We start from the raw sequence: 19,782 nt of genomic DNA, 5'->3' as shown, positions 1-19,782 counted from the left end.
TCATTGCCTTTTTCTACCAATTTTCTTCCCTATCCCTGAGGCCAGGTGTAATTCACGCTTCCCTTTGGGAGTCCAATACTTTATCTAGGCCTATTCTCTTCCAAACTATTTCATACTTCAAAGTTATCGTTTTATTCTGACCTCCTGCTTCCTCAAATCTTTCAAGCAAAATTTCCTTTTATTCCTTCACTGACCCTTGCCCCCTCCAAGTCATTCTGCATGTAATAGAATGGTGATTATTCCATTTCTGAAAGGTTGCTAAACCCTGTCTAACACATTTGCTTTTACTTTCTAACAGTCACATTCCTAATCAAAAGACCCCAGCAGCAGTGCCACTAGATTATATAAATAGACCAAGGAGCTTGGTGGATAAAAGTGAAAGCATTAGGGCCGGGCATGGTGGCTCACGCCTGTAATCTCAGCACTTTGGGCAGCCGAGGTGGGCAGATCACTTGAGCCCAGGAGTTTGAGACCAGCCTGGGCAATGTGGCGAAATCCCATCTCTACAAAAATACAAAAAATTAGCCAGATGTGGTGGTGTGCGCCTGTGCTCCCAACTACTTGGGAGGCTGAGGTGGGAAAATTGCCAGAGCCTGGGAAATCAAGGCTATAGCCTGGGCAACAGAGGACACCCTGTCTCCAAAAAAGTGAAAACATTAAAACATAAGCCACGTATACAATCATGCCACTTGAAATTGAAGGATATTTGGTCTTATGCATATCATCTTACCTACTTTTCAGTCTAGACCACTTATTGGAAGGTCAGACCCACCTAAAGAAATAGTTGGCTACTCTGTCTCATCACAACCCTATTATAACAATTCTAAGTCTAGGATATATAAATTTCCATGGCAAAATAGTTCGTCTCTGCAAAATTAAGCCATCTGTTATTTTAGTTTGCAAAAACTACATCACATGTTAGAAGCACAAATTTAACAGATACTATTTTATTATTTACAAAATACATGGTGATCATAAGAGAACATTTTACAAATTACAAATGGGAAAAGTACAGGGAAAAGTAGAGACAAATGGGTTAAATAACAAGGTAACCATTTGTAATGAGTCTGTTTAGAATAAAATAGTTCTTCACAAAAGTTAGACAAGGCCATGAGTAAGTATATCACTGTATAAAAAATGTCAGTGACGTCGAAATATACCTGTACCAAAAAGTAGAACAGCAACGGTAGTGCATCTAAATGTGTCCTAAATTAAATTACAGCAGATACAGTTTCAGTGTTCCACAATACAACCATTGCTCTGAGGCAGCAATCTGTGAGACTTGATTGCCTAGCTCAGTGAAAGAGCAAAGCCCCAGGACTAGTTAACTTCCCTACCTTCCATAAGGCTTTGTTCAGGTGACTTTGGAATGTAGTGTCAAAAACCCCATTCATTTCTGCTGCAAGCTCCCCAAGAACAGACACTGTGGCCTCATCATTGGCATTCAGAATCCGCACAAAGAATTTATTCCACAATTCACCATCTTTTAGCCTAAAAATATATAAAACCATTTCCATCAAGATTAGGCATATGAAAATTATAATTCCTTTTAGTTTAACTCAGTGGTACATTTATGCACCAAAATGGTGTAAGGTAATACCTAGAACTCTAGGGTTAGAGATCATTCAAATAGTCCTTTGAAAGCCCAGGGAAGAACTACAAAAAAGGGCTACCATAGTGGGAAAAGCCAAGATACAATGCACATAAAGGGAAAGAAGATCTCTCATCTAAATCTATAAATTTCCTCTGTGTACTAAGACATAGCACTTTTCTTCTACAAATAGAAGAAAAAGGAATTTTATTTCCTCTAACTTTCCTAGAGTCTAGGTCCTTAAAAAGGCTACAGCTCCTTTCTCCTACCCCAGTAGTGGATCTTCATTACAATTCTCTGATAATCGTAAGCTTGACTAAAGTAACTACTGCTTAATATGTTTGTACCTTTGCTTCTTATTATTTTCTTTTGATCAGAGAAACTTCCCTTATTAGATAAGGCAGGGCTGTTAGGACACCCCAACTGACCCCACTTGTTTCTGCTTGTGTTAGCCAGACCTGCCTGGACCATAGCCAAGTGGACATGCCTATATCCAACCTATATGTCTTACATTGTATTTCAAGCCTATTTTTAAAAGTTCATGTAAGAGACAACACTGGCCAAGTTCTGAATTAAATGAAGAGAAAAGTACAATTCAATTATTCAAAGATGAAAATAGAGAAGGGGCATTAAATCTTCAACACTCATTTTTTTTTTTTTTAACCAAAGAATATAACAATAGGTGACAGACTGGCAAACTTAGGCTGGGAATTTACTTGCTAAGATAAGCTAAAGTGGAACATAGATAAGTTTTTTTTGAGACGAAGTCTCACTCTGTTGCCCTGGGTGGAGTGCAGTGGCGCGATCTCAGCTCACTGCAACCTCTGCCTCCCAGGTTCAAGTGATTCCCGTGCCTCAGCTTCCCAAGTAGCTAGGATTACAGGCATGTGCCACCACACCCAGCTAATTTTCTTGTATTCTGAGTAGAGACAAGGTTTCGCCATGTTGCCCAGGCTGCTCTCAAACTCCTGACCTCAGGTAATCTGCCTCGGCCTCCCAAAGTGCTGTGATTACAGGTGTAAGCCACCATGCCCGGCTGACTTAGTAAGTTTTATGAGCAGGCTTGAGGGAGTACTAAGGTTCTGAGACCAAGCAGTGCTTATTAAGAGACCACTTACTTCTTCTCCAGGAGAGTCACTTATCTGGTTTGGTTCTATCCACTTATTAAATAAAAAAATAGCCTAAAATTAGCATATAGTTTAGAAATGTAAGTCTTTTCAAAGGATGCTTATTAACTTTTGGTAATAATCGCTATTAAAAAGGAATTTAGGCCAGACACGGTGGCTCACACCTGTAATCCTAGCACTTTGGGAGGCCGAGGCAGGCGGATCACGAGGTCAGGAGTTCGAGATCAGCCTGGCCAACGTAGTGAAACCGCATCTCTACTAAAAATACAAAAATGAGCCAGGCATGGTGGCGTGCGCCTGTAATCCCAGCTACTCAGGAGGCTGAGGCAGGAGAATCACTTGAACCCGGGAGGCAGAGGTTGCAGTGAGCCGAGATCATGCCACTGCACTCCAGCGTGGGCAACAGAGCGAGACTCCATCTCAAAAAATAAATAAATAAATAAAAAGGAATTTAAGGCTAACACCAATTAGTTAGAAAATTATTCTCATGAAATGCTTCTTTTCACATATCTAAACAGGGAAGCTTCCATACTATAGCCGTAGTCTGGAAGATACAGCTAGATTCAGAAGAATGATGTTTTGAATCTTATTTTTAGTAAGCAGTTCCTTTTTCCTGCACTAGCTGCTCTGCTGATACTCTAATGAAAACTGGCTGAAACTACTGGAACCAAGGCATTTGGATTAAAAAACTAAGGCTGCCAAAGCAGAGATAGCACCCAAGAGAAACAGAAAATTATTGGGACAGGCAGAGACCCTGACATTCATCAATACTTACTCAGAAATATTTTGGCTAAGTTTCCAGAAGGACCCATCCCAGAAGACCTGTAGGTGTTCCTTGAACAATAGTAAATGCGCTAAATCTGCTATACCAAACAGGTCTACCTGAAATCATAAAAAGCACCATCAGCTAAAATAATTCTCTGCCTCTACCATGGCAGCTTATTTCGGTAGGAAGTTGAAAGGTATTACAGTGCTTAACTAAGTTTATTTTATGACATACATTTTAGTAGACTGTTCCTCACCCTTACAGTAAAGGGAGAAACTCTCCAAAGAAGTGATCAATAGAGCCAACTGTAAGAATTATCCTTAAGAACAAAAGATGCAATATTTGGACTATCACATTCAAATTTGTAGACCTACTGAGTTTGCATGAACTCCAGCTGTGATCTAAATGGGGTCCACATGATTAGTTCAGGTTCGTGCTACATATTCAATCAGCAAATGTCTTATGTCTAAAGCTGAGTTAGAAGGAATTTCTGCATATAATGCCACCATACAAAAGACTTTACATTTGTGCTAATGTTCTTTTTATATACATTACTTCATTTACTCCTCATAACAATTCTGATAAACACATAGCAGAGACTGTTATCCCTATTTTACAGAGAAGATCACAGAAAATGACTTATAAAAGATTACATGGGTGGTAGGCAGTAGGAGTGGCCCTGGCACTCGGTTACAGAGTTAGTCATGTGTTTGCACGTGTATGTGTATATTCTTCAATGCTGTAACACAAAAATGTTACATTTTACTTGACTTGGTGATATTTGAAAACTAGGTCATCTATTCTAGGAGTCAGTATCAGTAAACAGTAGCTTTTATAGCTTATCTAGATAATAAAGAGATTAAGAAACCCTCTCCATATTTGCTCAGGCTTGTTTTACACTTACCTGGTAGGGAGAAGAACAGTTAGCCAGGATCTTTTGTCCTTCCAGGATCTGTACAGTCCGAAAGCCGCTGAGGGTAAAAACATCCAGCTGCACCCTAAGGTCAACACTGTAGGAAAAGTCCACTATCTTCAAAGCTTGATTGTTCTTGTTACAATCATAGGGATCGTGGATTCTGAGCCCAGATTTAAGAGAAGGAGATAATAAAAATAGGCCATGAAAGAAGCTGCATAGCTGGTCTTTAAAAAAAAAGGTACCTTGGGTACATCTTAGCTATGCCAACAACTCCCTCCAGTGGTTAATTTTGAAAATGCACCTGTAAGACTCAGAGCAGTGGCAGTGTCCACCCAATGCGGAAGGAATGTCACCAGTTTGGTGACACAAAGTATATTTCAATCACGGTGCATGGCCACCATTAAACATTTATCAAGCTTCCATATTATATAAAGTAAGTATGGAAGCAGAGCACAGGCTTCTTCCCTGTACTGTACACATTAACACATACAATTGCAATGATTTATACACTGACAGGAATTATGATGGAGGAAATTAAAATTTTATAGGTGTCATAGCCTTTCTTGTTTACTATTCCAGATAGGCTTTCCAAGTATTGTTTAGATTCTTCCTTCCAGAGTTTAATGGAAAACAATGCAAGTCTGTTTTATAAAGTCCTATCTATATTGTAAAATTTCTTGTAAAACACCATATTTTATCTTACTCTTATTTGTAATTCCAGTTATTTACTAAAAAAACCTTTATAATACTAATTAATTATCAATTAATTTTGTTTTCCTTGGTTTATCTATCCTATGCAATAATGCTATTCTCCAAGGAGACATAGGAACTGTTTATAAATGAAAAGAGTGGGTTTTCATGTGTTCCTTTTGTCTGTTTTTCTCAATTAATTCCCTCAAACTCCTGATATTGGTGCAATATTCCTAAACAGTCTTTACTCCAATTACATACCTCCACGGCACAGAATGATCTATGTATTTTACTTTAAAATTGATAATTGCTCCCATTTTTCCTTGGCACAAGAGCCAACCTTTTTTGGCCACCATAAAACTATACTATAATTTAAAAAAAACATATATATATATATAGTATATATATAGTTATAGGGATCGTGGATTCTGATATATATAAAATATACATATGTATTTTTATATATATATATAAAGTGTGTGCATGTGTGTGTTTTGTTTGGTTTCTTAGACAAGGTCTACACTCTTGTCACTGAGGCTGGAGTACAGTGGTGCGATCTCAGCTCAGTGCAGTCTCTGCCTCCTAGGTTCAAGCGATCCTCCCATCTCAGCCTCCTGAGTAGCTGGGACTACTGGTGTGTGCCACCATGCCTGGCTAATTTCTTAATTTTTTGTAGAGATGAGGTCTCATTATATTGCCCAGACTGGTCTTGAACTCCTAGGCTCAAGTGATCCTCTGCCTTGGTCTCCCAAAGTGCTGGGATTACAGATGTGAGTCACCATGCCCAGTGTAATTGTAAAATATTTATATAACTTTGGAGGCATAGGAAAAAATGTTTCATAGATTAATAAAAAGAAGCATGCATGAAGGTGTCCTAGCCCTCTAATCAGCTACTCACTCACTGTTACTTTGGGTAGGACATTCCATTTTTTTGGATCTCATTTTCCTCACAAAAAATATGCAGAAACTAAAGTAAGCAACTAAACTAAGCAATTTCAAAAGGTTCTTTCTGGCTTTTATTTTATTTTTGTAGAGACAGGGTCTTGCTATGTTGACCAGGCTGGTCTTGAACTCCTGGCCTCAAGAGATCCTCCTGCCTTTGCCTCCCAAAGTGCTGGGATTGCAGATGTGAACCACTGCATCCAGCCCTTTCTGGCTTTTGTTGTTGTTTTGTTTTGAGACGGAGTCTCGCTCTGTCACCCAGGCTGGAGTGCAGTGGCACGATCTTGGCTCACTGCAAGCTCCGCCTCCCGGGTTCACGCCATTCTCCTGCCTCAGCCTCCTGAGTAGCTGGGACTACAGGAACCTGCCACCACGGCTGGCTATCTTTTTGTATTTTTAGTAGAGACAGGGTTTCACTGTGTTAGCCAGGATGGTCTTGATCTCCTGACCTCATGATCCGCCCGCCTCGGCCTCCCAAAATGCTGGGATTTCAGGCGTGAGCTACTGCGCCCGGCCTCTGGCTTTTTTTTGAGACAGAATTTTGCTCTTGTTGCCCAGGCTGGAGTACAATGGTGCGATCTCAGTTCACCACAACCTCGGCCTCCTGGGTTCAAGCAATTCTCCTGCCTCAGCCTCCCAAGTAGCTGGGATTACAGGCATGCACCACCATACCTGGCTAATTTTGTATTTTTAGTAGGATGGGGTTTCTCCATGTTGGTCAGGCTGGTCTTGAACTCCCAACCTCAGGTGATCTGCCCGCCTCGGCCTCCAAAAGTGCTGGGATTGATTATAGGCATGAGCCACTGTGCTCGGCCCCTTTCCGGCTTTTAATTCCTTATGAATCTGTGAAATTTCTGATTAAATTTGATAAGCAGTGACAAAGTAAAAAGCAATGCCTCTTTAATACTATGGACTTTCCTAGAGCCTCTAGTGGCTGAGAGAAGGGTTATCATACTTCATTAGACCACAAATGCCCAATTCTAAAAGGCTTAGAAAAAACCTCTGCTTCCAATTTCCATAGCCCTGGGAATTTCAGCACTGTCATTTTAATGTTAAGTAGAGTGAAAATATACCAGGGGTTCTCATATTTGGAAATTTGAGGGGATTTTTGGTGGTCACAACGGCTTAGGGGATTGTTACTTGCACTTAATTGGGTGGGTCGGGGGAATAGGAATATAAAACATCCTGCATTGCTTGGAACACACCTGCACAAAGAATTGTCTCATCCAAAATACCTATGGTGCCCTGGATGAGAAATGCTGCTACATTATGTCTGGGAAAGCCTTTGACTCTGCTATCTCAGGGGAGAAGGTGGGATTCTCTAGTTCTTTTGGTTACAATCACAGGAACACATTGAGGGTTCTTTTGATTTCCACGTTAACTATAATTTAGAGTCTAATTCAATCTCTTCTGATAGATTAAGTATTCAGAAGAAATGTAAAGAGTAAGTCCAGCTATTAGTGTATACCAGTGGCCTCAGAAACAAAGTTAACACCTCACCCAAGACACAGGGTTGGGCAGACACAGCATCTTTAAACCAGGCTGCTTTTACTCAAATACTATAACACCAATGATCACTAAAAGAATATAGTAGTCCTCTAGTACTTTTCACAAAGCAAAAATGTTGGACTGTTTTTGCCTAGTTAATGCCTGAACGTGATCTATATTTTCTCAGTCCTTAGTATTCATTTATTATTTCCTGCTCTGTGCTCACCCCTTGAACCTGATGGACACACTGGGTTTAATTTGAACACTAAACCCCATTCCTTGGCATAGTTTGTATTTGAACTCTGGTTTTACCCACTTCTCTTGGCTAACAGGTCAGTTAGGCCTGACTTAAGCTTTGGTCTATGAAACTGAGTAGTGCCTTGATTTTGCTGGCATCCTCGCTAGATTGGCACTGGTCCCACTCAAAGAATGACTAAACAATCCACTTTATATTCCTCAAAATATTCATATTTTATATCTCATCTTGACATATATCATCACAATACTCAGTGATTAATTCTTTTATCTGATTTAATCTATTTCCTCAATGTGTTTATTTCTTTGAATTATTTTAAACTATTCTTAATGATTTTTGACTTTTAGGTAAATACTCTCTTAACATAATATGTTCCTCGATATGGCATTTATCAAAAGGCTTTAAAAATTGGCAACTTGGCCGGGTGCAGTGGCTCACGCCTATAATCCCAGCACTTTGGGAGGCTGAGGTGGGCAGATCACTTGAGGCCAGGAGTTTGAGACCAGCCTGGGCAACATGGCAAAACCTCATCTCTACCAAAAAATACAAAAAATTAGCCAGGTGTGGTGGTGCGCGCCTGTGGTCCCAGCTACTAGCAAGGTTAAGATGGGAGAATCGTTTGAACCTGGGAGATGGAGGCTGCAGTGAGCCAAGATCATGCCACTGTACTCCAACCTAGGTGACAGAGTGAGACCCTCGCCTCAAAAAAGAAAAAAAAAAAGTGGCAACTATCCATGTTTTAAGAGACAGCTGACAGAATTATAAGAATGAAAAGGACCAACCTGTTTCTGAGAATCAGACACCTTGGACTCAAGTCACCATGGACTATTTCTGCTTTGTGTAGCATCTCCACTATTGTCAAAAGGTTATAAATAATCAACACTGTTATTTCATGGGTAATATATTCACTGTGTTGGAGAAGATCCTGGAAATTGAAGGACAGAAAACTCACTATTTCTCAAGTTTGGCAGATTGTAGTTATACTCAATACCTTGAAAACTGATGGTTTGTAGTCTTCCTTGTTCTCTACTGGAACGTAGGCACCTCTGTAGACTGAGTCTATGTCTCAGTTTTAATAACACTGCGATCTCCCATAAGATTGTTTGTAAGGATTTAATGACATAATGATGAAGGGCATCAAGCATGAGCCTGGCCCAAAATAGGTACTTAATAAATGTTTTAAAATACCCTCATTCCAACCATTTTTGAGAATTCATATTATCATCAAAATCCATAGCAAACCTTCTTAAGAACAAACCGAAGAGTAAAATGACATATTGTGTCTGGGTTTTAAAAACTATCCAGTGGGGGTAGTATAGCTAAAACAAGAGTGACCGTGAGCTAAGATTATCATAGATGACTAGTTCATGGGAGTTCATTGTACAATTCTACTTTTATTTATGCTTGACAACGGACCAAAAAAAGTTAAAAAAATACCAAAGAGATCTTTGGTCAAAATAACGAGAAAATTATCAATGCTTCTAACTTATACTTGAATTGGTCTATTTCTAGAAGATTGACAGGAATTTTGTACTAAATTCCTTTGCTAAATGGAGCACAAATCTCTCTACTTCAGGACTTTAAATTATGTTTTTAGTATTACAGACCTGAAGGGTGAAGCAGTTTATATATTGGTGCCAAACAATACAGCCATCTTGATATTGATAACAGCTGCAAAAATGATCAAAATCTTCATTTAAACGTTCCTTTAACTTGAGGTTGATATAAAAGTCCCATGGGACAGGTTGAGAAGATACCTGTAAGACATTGTATTTTAAAAATAAGTTCAGTTAAGTCTATGGTTATGGCTGGCAGGTTGAAACACATTCCTTCCAGCCCTTCTGATAGAGAAATAATAAAGAGATATTTTTAAAGGCATAAATCTACTATAAAAGACACAATAACAACAAATTCTGGAAAGAGGATAAGCTGGAAAGAGAACAGGAGGTAACAATCCAATTAGAATAAAAACTGATTTTGGCAGAGGAGAAAGCTGAGCTACATTTACACTACAAGGCTATTTTCCTATACTATATAACTGGCAGCACCAATTACCCATGGAAGTGAGGCTGAGGGTGGAGCTAAGACAGGAGTGATTGAATCCCATTTAAGAGGAAGGTAGGCCTAGTGCAGTGGCTCATGCCTGTAATCCCAGCACTCTGGGAGGCTGAGGCGTGTGGATTACCTGACATCAGGAGTTCAAGACCAGCCTGACCAATGATTATGAAGGGGTGAAACCCCGTCTCTGCTAAAAATACAAAAAATTAGCTAGGCTTTTGGTGGCGGGTGCCTGTAATCCCAGCTACGCAGGAGGCTGAGGCAGGAGAATCGCTTGACCCTGGGAGGCAGAGGTTGCAGTGAGCCAAGATCATGCCATTGCACTCCAGCCGGGGTGACAAGAGCAAAACTCCGTCTCGAAGAAAAAAAAAACAAAAAAACAGGAAGGTAGACCCCAGCTTCCCTCCTCTGCTCCCATAGCCCAGCCCAGCAACTACCTCTCCCCTATTCTCGAAGTCCAGAAGTTTATTACCTAGTGAGTATAAAAGAGAAGGGCTCTGGACTAGAGGGCACTAGGCACCACTGAGGGGGATAGAAATAACATAGAAAACAGGAAAAAGTATATATATCAGATGTTATATATGCAGCAGTTAAGATGTTAAGATGCACCTCCCTGCTCTTCTATTCTTCAGACCAATTTCCTCACTCAGATTTCAGAAAGCTAGCAGCCAGGCTTATATGCTCCAGGCAGAAAATTAGAAGTCTTCTCTGAGGGAGAAGACTTCTATGATCAGCTCAAGAGAAAGGATCTAAAGATTGGAGGGTTTTCCAATAAAATGGCCAAACTAGATCATCCTACATTGAGGTCCACAGCTGTCAAGGTCTTTCCATATACACAGAGCTTTCAATGTCCCATACTTAAATATGAATAGAGAGCCAAAGACTTGAAGAAAGCCTGTAGTGTGAAAGAGATCAAAACAGACCAAAAAAAAAAAAAAAAAAAGAAAAGAAAACAAGAAGAAACAGATGACAAAGGGGGAAAAAATTTTAAAAAGAGCTCTTGAAAATTAAATATAGAAATAAAAACCTAGTAAAAAGACCAAAAATATTAAGCTGATAATATACTCAGAAAGTAAAAAGACAAAGAGAGAATATAGGAGAAAAAAAGTTAAATTTTTAGAGGTTCTGTCCAAAGATGCCATATGCACCTCTAATAAAAGGAATTAGAGAATAAGAGAACAGAGAAAACTGAGGGGAAAAATAATTTTCCCATTGAAGAAAATTTCTCAGAACTGAGGGAATTAACAGATTGAAATGGCCATTGAGTACCTAGCACATAAGTGACAACAAACTTATGAAAAGGCATGTAATTGTGACATTTCAGAATAGTGGGGACAAGAATAAGATCCTATAAGGATCCAGAAAGAGGGAAAAATAACTTCACACAAAGCTTCGAGACTCAGAATGGCAAAAAAATTCAAAAGCAAAGTTAGATGCCTGTAATCCAGTTCTTTGGGAGGCCAAGGTGGGAGGACTGCTTGAGCCATGAATTCAAGACCAGCCTAGGCAACACAGAGAGGCCCCCGTCTCTACAAAAAATAATTAGCTGGGAGTGGTGGCGTGCACCTACGGTCCCAGCTATTCCAGAGGCTGAGGTGGGAGGATTGCTTGAGCTCAAGAGGTTGAGGCTGCAGTGAGCCGTGATCATGCTACTGTACTCCAGCCTGGATGACAGAGACCGTGTCCTTTAAAAAACAAAGATAAAAAGAAACTAGGTATCCAATATAAGACAAAGGTAATGTGAATACCTAGGATGATAATAAATGGAAATTCCAAGGTGATTGTGGGTGGTGATTGTGTGAAAGCTAATGTATAACTTGTCCAGATTGGAACAGGCCAGAAAGTATCAGCAGAGATTTCCTAAAAAAAAAAGAAACTGAAAGGATACTTAATATATTTGGACATATTGAAAGAGATTATTAGAAAGATTTGATGGTAACATGAGGACAGTTATTGCTTCAATCCGTATTATTTACAAAGTAACTGAAATTACAAAGAATCAGTCCCACCTTTATTACTGTTAATTCTGCAGAGTTTCTTGGCGCCACCCAGAATAACTTGTAATCTTCACATATTAGGTATTCTCGTTTAATGCAGTAATCCTCATTACCTGTTGAGAAAGTTTGATTCCATTTAAAAATCACTGTGAACATATACAGCCCTGTAGCTTTTACCTCCTGGTTTAAGGGATAGAGGCACTGGTGTATTTGCCAGTTAGTAGTATCTAGAATACTTTTAAAAATAATTTGTTAAAGATTGCAAGAGGAGAAGACATAATTCCTATTATTAGGACATGAAGTTACTGATGTGTCATCCTCTATATTGCTTTTTAAAAAAATACAATCTAGGAATATTTACAGTGCTCAAGCATCAAGCTTAAGTACAAATAATCACTTATTTGTATACTGTCATGCACCAGAGGACATGCGTTCAATGGTACTTACCTAATTCAATTTCCTTCTCAATTTCCAACTTAGGCATTGGTCTGTCTTCTATACACAACTCTGCAGAGGCACTTAACTCTGGTAGGGACTTCAGTAGCTGTCTGCGATACTGTGAACACCATGGTGACTGAGTAGGGTTTTCTGCCAGTGGGAGGGAAAGGTGAAAAGATATCACCAAAAAAACCCTAATGCTTAAAATGGATATTATAACAGAGTAGAAGAAAAAAAAATCAAGATTACACAGTCAGCACTGTTAATTTAACTACACTCACCTGTCTCAGGTGTTTATGAAACTGTGTTCACTTCGTACTAATCTACTCTAGAAATTTCACAATTTATGGCAACTTCTTTGAGACAGAGTCTCGCTCTGTCGCCCAGGCTGGAGTGCAGTGGCGCCATCTCGGCTCACTGCTGCAAGCTCCGCTTCCCAGGTTCACGCCATTCTCCTGCCTCAGCCTCCAGAGTAGCTGGGACTACAGACACCCGCCACCATGCCCGGCTAATTTTTTTGTATTTTTAGTAGAGTTGGGGTTTCCCCGTGTTAGCCAGGATGGTCTCGATCTCCTGACCTCGTGATCCACCCGCCTCGGCCTCCCAAAGTGCTGGGATTACAGGCGTGAGCCACCGCACCCGGCCGGCAACTTAAGAAGGAAAAACACATAGACTGGGCATGGTGGCTCACACCTATAATCCCAGGGAGTGGAAGGCTGAGGCGGGAGGATCCTTTGAGGCCAGGAGTTTGAGACCAGCCTGGGCAACATGGCGAAACCCCGCCTCTCCAAAAAATACAAAAATTGGTGGTGGCACAGTTGTGGTCCCAGCTACTCGGGAGGCTGAGGTAGGAGGATCACCTGAGCCCAGTGAGTTTGAGGCTGCAGTGAGCTGTGATTGTGCCACTGCACTCCATCCTGGGTGACAGAGTGAGACCCTGTCTCAAAAAAAGAAAAACATACAGCTCAGTTTGCTGAGATAAACAAGTGTTCACTAGGCATGGATATAGTGGTATGTATATCCTACCTGAAGTCTCATTAGTAAGTTCTAGTTTCTCAGGAATTTGAAGACATTTGATGGAGGAGGTGCTTGCAACCGAGGCAGAAGAACCAGAGAAGCCAGAGGAGTGTGTGGCTTCACGACTGTCTTCAATAATTGGGCTAAAAGAATAAAAAATAAGTTAATTCTTATAGGAATAATATATATCAACTTTGTTATAATTTCATAAATTCTTAATGTATACATTTTTCTTTTTTTGAGATGGAGTTTTGCTCTTGTCACCCAGGCTGGAGCACAACTGCATGATCTTGGCTCACTGCAACCTCTGCCTCCCGGGTTCAAGTGATTCTCCTGTCTCAGCCTCCTGAGTAGCTGGGATTACAGGCACCTGCCACCATGCCCAGCTAATTTTTGTATTTTTAGTAGAGACAGGGTTTCACCATGTTAGCCAGACTGGTCTTGAACTCCTGACTTCAGATGGTCCACCCGTCTCAGCCTCCTAAAGTGCTGGGATTATAGGCGTGAGCCACTGCACCCAGCCTTAATGTACAAATTTTATAATTTTATGTTATACTTTTATTTTTTAACACAATAAAATTTAGGTTTAAATAATTTATAATTTGTTATCAATTTATTTGATAGCCTCAGTTTTTTTTTTACTTTTCATTTTATTTTTGAGACAGGATCTCATTCCGTCACCCAGGCTGGAGGGCAGTGGTGTGATCATGGCTCACTGCAGCCTTGATTTCCTGGGCTCAAGTGATCCTCCCACCTCAGCCTCCCAAGTAGCTGAAAGGTTGTAAAACAAAAAAGCTAATATCTGGGACTACTTGGGAGGCTGAGGTGGGAGAATCACTTGAGCCCAGGAAATGATACCTGGGTGACTGCTACCATGCCTAGCTATTTTTTTTTTTATTTTTATTAGACACAAGGCATCACTTTGTTCCCCAGGCTGGTCTTAAACTCCTGGCCTCAAGTGATCCTCCCACCTTAGCCTCCCAAAGTGCTGGGATTACAGGCAAGAGCCAATGCACTCAGCAATAGTCTCATTTTTCAAGTCCATTATTTCCCCAAATCGGAATCTAGGTAACCTCCTCTAAACCTGGTGAATAAGCCATGTCCAGCATACATTTCTGGATTTATGCTTTATTTACCTATAGTAAATATCTACTCTATATTCCATAACATTGAGAAACACTAACATTGACACTTTCTTCCTCTTTATCCTTTCTCTGGACTTTTTTTTCTTCAAGAAGAAAAGGTTAGGCAAAGAAAAGAGAAACCCAAATCATGCAATGTGAATACATGCTAGCAAATGTGCTTAAAAGCCTGTAGGGAAAAAGTTTCAAAAAAAAGTTTTTTTGAGTACAGCCATGTTGACCAGGCTGGTCTTCAACTCCTGGCCTGAAATGATCCGCCTCCCTCAGCCTCCCAAAGTGCCAGGATTACAGAGGTGAGCCACTGCATCTGGCCTCTCAAAATGTAGCTTTAAAAGCAAAAATTGGCCAATTAAAAAGAATTCCTAAAACTGGAATTAGTTAAATCAGCTGACCTAAAACAAGTATCAGACCCTGGCTGTAAGCCATTCCCTCATATCTATTCCATAGTTCATTTCCACCTCTCTATCAAAAGATAGTTTTTTAAAAAACACATCTCTAGTTGCCTATTTAAAATTCACATAAGCTGGCTGGGCACAGTGGCTCACTCCTGTAATCCCAGCACTTTGAGAGGCCGAGGCGAGTGGATCACCTGAGGTCAGGAGTTTGAGACCAGCCTGGCCAACATGGCGAAACCCCGTCTCTACTAAAAATATAAAAATAAGCCAGGCATGATGGTGCGCACCTGTAGTCCCAATTACTTGGGAGGCTGAGGCAGGAGAATCGCTTGAACCCGGGAGACGGAGGTTTCAGTGAGCTAAGATAGCGCCACTGCACTCCAGCCTGGGCGACAGAGTGAGACTCCATTTCAATAAATAAATAAATACATAAAATTAACAAAAGCTATCCTACCACTATTTTAAACTCAATATTAAAGAAAAACTAAATGCCTCCTTTTCGTCAGTCATGTACACTTTGCAAAGTTTCCTCAATGGTACTATACTCCTCTCGGACCACTTAGTTTCTCTACCATCAAAATTTACTTTTAACCCCCACATCCAAATCAATCACTAAATCCCATTGACACTTCATCTGGGGCAGCCCTACTCTCATGTAAAGCACTTAGCACAGTACCTGACAGTTAGTAAGAACTTGATAACTGATTACTGTAACTGACAAGCACATGCAGAATAAGAGAGTAAACAATCTGCTTTGTAAAACCTGCAAATCCCCAATCACCTCAGCTTCTTGATGCTGAGAGTCTGACTGTAGATAGTGCCACAAGCTGTCTGCTGGTCCTCAGAGGTCTTTACATCTAGATCCTCTTCCGGTAACAGTCTCTCAGGATCAGAAGGGAGATCCTTCAAGGACATTATCTCATGAAAAGGAGTGGATACAAAACGAGCTGCTCTGGCAAAGTCACAAGTGTCTTCTGGGTTAGGACAAATTGTTACATTTCTGAAGCCTGTGATAATGGCATCCTCGCTCAAGGGTTCAATTCCTGTAAATTCATCCTGAAATAAAGACCATATAAAGTTTAGCTAAAATATTTCAATACATGAAGAACTTTTTTACCGAGAGAGACACATTAGCTCAGTGACACAGGGTACAGAAATAGCATATCAGAATATCTAGGCAAATATAAAAAGGTTTTTATATCATGAACACAGTAAACTATACTTCATCCAAAAAATGTACCAGGAAGATTCTCCATACAAAGAAAAATATTGGGCACTGGTTTTGTTCCTCAACAAATTTCACCTATGAACTAAAGCACAAATACTATTTTTCTTCTGCTTTCACTTAGTAAATATTCTAATGATTTGCTATCCTCCTAGTTTTTAGGTCTTCTTCCTCTATGCTACATACCTAATTTTTATTTATTTCTTAAAGATAATTCATGTATGTCTGGTAGGATATATGCATAGCATATTCTATGCATTTGAAAAGGAGTTTTAAAACCAGTGAAACTGTAGCATTCATGATACTCTGTATTGCTCTTTCTCATACTTTTTGTATTTCTTCCTTCCTATGCTATTAAAAATTCTTTAAAAACATAATGGCCACATTGTGGGTCTATAAGAAATTAACCAACTTTCAGGTTATTCTGTTTTTTACTAGTTTAAAACTACTTTATCCTTATACATAAATCTTTATAAACCCTTTAATTTTCTTAGGATTAATTCCTAAAAGTAGAATTGTAAGGTCAAAAGGTTATGAACACTAAAGTTCTTTATCTATATTACTTAGCTGTCCTCAGAGAGATTATACCACTTTACGTATTTACCTGTAGTATACAAATAGTGCCTATTTGATTTAACCCATATGGATACCAGAGATTAATTTTCTAGATCATTACCAATTTGACACATACTTTGAATTTCTGACTTAGTAACTAAAGGTGGGAGGTACATCTGGAAGAAACAAAGTATAGTTAAAAAAAAAAATTACAGGCCGGGTGCAGTGGCTCACGCCTGTAATCCCAGCACTTTGGGAGGCTGAGGTGGGTGGATCACCTGAGGTCAGGCGCTCGAGACCAGCCTGGCCAACATGGCAAAACCCCGTCCCTACTAAAAATACAAAAATTAGCTGGGCGTGGTGGTGGGCGCCTGTAATCCCAGCTACTCGGGAGGCTGAGGCAGGAGAATTGCTTGAACCCAGGAGGCGGAGGCTGCAGTGAGCCGAGATCACGCCACTTCACTCCAGCCTGAGCAAAAGAGTGAAACTCAGTCTCAAAAAAAAAAAAAAAAAGATTTGGCCAGGTACATTTGCTCACACCTGTAATCCCAACACTTTGGGAGGCAGGCTGAGGTGGGAAGATCACTTGAGCACAGGAGTTTGAGACCAGCTTGGGCAACATGGCGAAACCCTGTCTCTCCAAAAAATAAAAAATTAGCCAGGCATGGTGGCTCACACCTGTAGTCCCAGCTAATTGGGAGGCTGAGGTGGGAGGAATGCTTGAGTACAGGAGGCAGAGGCTGCAGTGAGCTGAGATCATGCCACTGTACTCCAGCCTGGGTGACAGAGTGAGACCCTGTCTAAAAAAGAAAAAGAAAAAAATATATATATACATATATATGTATTTATATATGTGATTAAAGTAAAATAGATGTTTATAATCTATACATTTTATGCAAATACTACTTATGGCCATATTAGCTTAGACATTTTAAATATGATTTTTTTAGGGGATGAAAATTCTGGTAGGTACTTATTAACAAAATTCAAGTAAAAGACTGGTTAAAAAAAAAAGGTAGATGAAGTTGGACTCCTTTAACAATTAAGCATATCCTTGAACAGCTGAATCTAGAACCACTGCATCCAAATCTAGCCTGTTCATCATGTTCTCTGGTGGTTTACTCCAGAACACAGTATGTAATTAATTACTCTTACATCACTGTCTTTTCATAGCAGTCAGTAGACTAACTGTAGCAGAATTATCTGAGAAAGTATTTTTAAAAAGACAAAAATACAAGCTTGGACTTCTTCCCTGGAAATTCCAATGGCACCTAGATGGAATGGGGCTTAAGCACTGTTAGTCACAAAAGACTCGCTAGTCTCTTCTGAGTTGTTGGAAATATTCTGTATCTTGATATGGGAAAAAATTGCATGGAAAAATTCATCTAGCTGTACAATATTTGTGCAGTTTACTGGATATAAAATATACATCAACAGAGAAGAAACTAAAATGAAAAAGTGCTTTTAAAAAACTTCCTCCAAATGATTCCCTAGGATGTGGAAAACACTGCTTTAAGTTACTAAAGCTACTGCTCACATCACCCCTTAAAAGTCTTCAGATTAAACATACTCAATTCTTTTCAGTCTCATGACAAGCTTCCAGAGGCTGGTTTGAAGAGAATGATTTTTCCTCCTTAAAACTTTAATAAAATGCCAATGATAAAGGTTATTTATTTTGACTTAAATGTCTACACAGGGTCTTTTTACCTTAAGTATTATGTCATTAGTCTATAGCGGTTAATATAGAACATTACTGAAGAAAAATGATTGGCCCACATAACTTTTGCATTGCCACAAAAGGTATTTTATATAAAAAAAGAACAAATGTCTTTTGCTATGTTGGTTAAAAAATTAAAAGTACAAAAGGCTTTAAAATTAGTGATTTCTCCCTACTTATAAAAATTGAGATATAATTCATATACCATAAAATTGACCCTTTTAAAGTATATTTCAGTAGTTTTTAGTAAATTCACAAGGTTGTACAACCATCATCACTATCTAATTCCAGAATACTTTCATCACTCCAAAAAGAAACCCTATACCCATTAGCAGTCACTCTCCACCACCCTCTAATCCCCTGGAAAACCTCAATCCATGACACCTTTGCCTATTCTGGATATTTCATGAAAATGAGATCATATAATATGTGGTCTTTGTATCTGGCTTCATTCACTTGACATAACGTTTTCAAGGTTCATCTATGTTGTGACAGGTATTAGTACTTCATTCCTTTTTGTTGCCAAATAATATTTCATGGTATGGATACATAACATTTTGTTTATCCATTCATCAGCTGATGGACATTTGGGGTTGTTTCCACTATCATGAGTAATACGGCTATGAACATTTGTGTACAAATTTTTTGTGTGAACATGTGTTTTCAATTATTTTGAGTATATACCTGGGCAGAGATCTGCAGGATCATATGGTAATTGTGTTTAACATTTTAAAGAGCTGCCAAACTGTTTTCCAAAGTGGCTACACCATTTTACATTCCCACCAGTAATGTATGTTCTAATTTCTCCACAATTTTGCCAACACTTGTTACTGTGCGTAATTTTTTATTATAGCTATCCTAGAGGATATAAAGTAGTATCTCACTGTGGTTTTGATTTGCATTTCCCTGTTGAGTAGTAATGCTGAGCATCTTTTCATGTGCTTAATTCAAGTCAGTGGTTTCAATTTTAACCTTAAGCTTTTGTGGATTTGAATAAACAATCCACTAGCCCATTTACATTAACTTAAGGATACTGCTCCTTACACAAACATCTGGAGACACATCTTCATTTGAGGTGATGCTTTCTGAGGTTTTGAGAACTGCAAGGGGTCTTCGTTGAGCTAAAACTCGTGGGGGATCTGCAGGAGGACTGGAAAAAGACATATCTCACTTAGCAATTTTTTTCATAACAGTAACCCCTAATTTATCCTCACTTATAATAACAGAAAATTCTTAAGTAAAAAAAAAACAAAAAAACAAAAAAACAACGTACCTTTTATTCTTCTTTTCTGAAAGAAGAAACTCATCAAAAATGGAGAAAGGTACACTGGGACCTAGAGAAAGAGAGACTAGATACATACTCTAGGAGTAAATGCTTTACTCTTCAAGACAACCAGATAAATTAATCAATATTTTGTGTTGTTTGAAAGCAGGAAGGCAATCTGTTTTTTTAATAACAAAA

The 19,782-nt window shown here is 39.3% G+C and overlaps 1 protein-coding gene across 2 annotated transcripts in view; it reads right to left on the bottom strand.

Annotated features, from left to right (window-relative positions):
* Positions 1–918: 918 nt before the first annotated feature.
* Positions 919–19,782, bottom strand: part of BUB1B (BUB1 mitotic checkpoint serine/threonine kinase B) — a 60,193-nt gene continuing 41,329 nt past the window's right edge. Inside the window, exons 13-23 of one of the 2 annotated variants that reach the window (XM_003826568.5) lie at positions 19,594–19,654; positions 19,365–19,470; positions 15,605–15,879; positions 13,296–13,429; positions 12,279–12,419; positions 11,844–11,944; positions 9,384–9,533; positions 8,559–8,701; positions 4,389–4,560; positions 3,494–3,600; positions 919–1,491 (exon numbers count right to left, since the gene is read on the bottom strand). In XM_003826568.5, the coding sequence (XP_003826616.3) occupies positions 1,296–1,491; positions 3,494–3,600; positions 4,389–4,560; positions 8,559–8,701; positions 9,384–9,533; positions 11,844–11,944; positions 12,279–12,419; positions 13,296–13,429; positions 15,605–15,879; positions 19,365–19,470; positions 19,594–19,654 (1,586 nt within the window). In that variant the 3' untranslated portion in view covers positions 919–1,295. Of the gene's footprint in view, positions 1,492–3,493; positions 3,601–4,388; positions 4,561–8,558; positions 8,702–9,383; positions 9,534–11,843; positions 11,945–12,278; positions 12,420–13,295; positions 13,430–15,604; positions 15,880–19,364; positions 19,471–19,593; positions 19,670–19,782 lie in introns of both variants that reach the window. The other variant, XM_008951961.4, reaches the window with a different exon arrangement.

Source organism: Pan paniscus, chromosome 16, assembly GCF_029289425.2.
Source record: "Pan paniscus chromosome 16, NHGRI_mPanPan1-v2.0_pri, whole genome shotgun sequence".
NCBI classification, from domain to species: domain Eukaryota; kingdom Metazoa; phylum Chordata; class Mammalia; order Primates; family Hominidae; genus Pan; species Pan paniscus.
The sequence above is the reverse complement of the archived record's forward strand: the minus strand, read 5'-3'. Positions and strand labels throughout refer to the sequence as shown.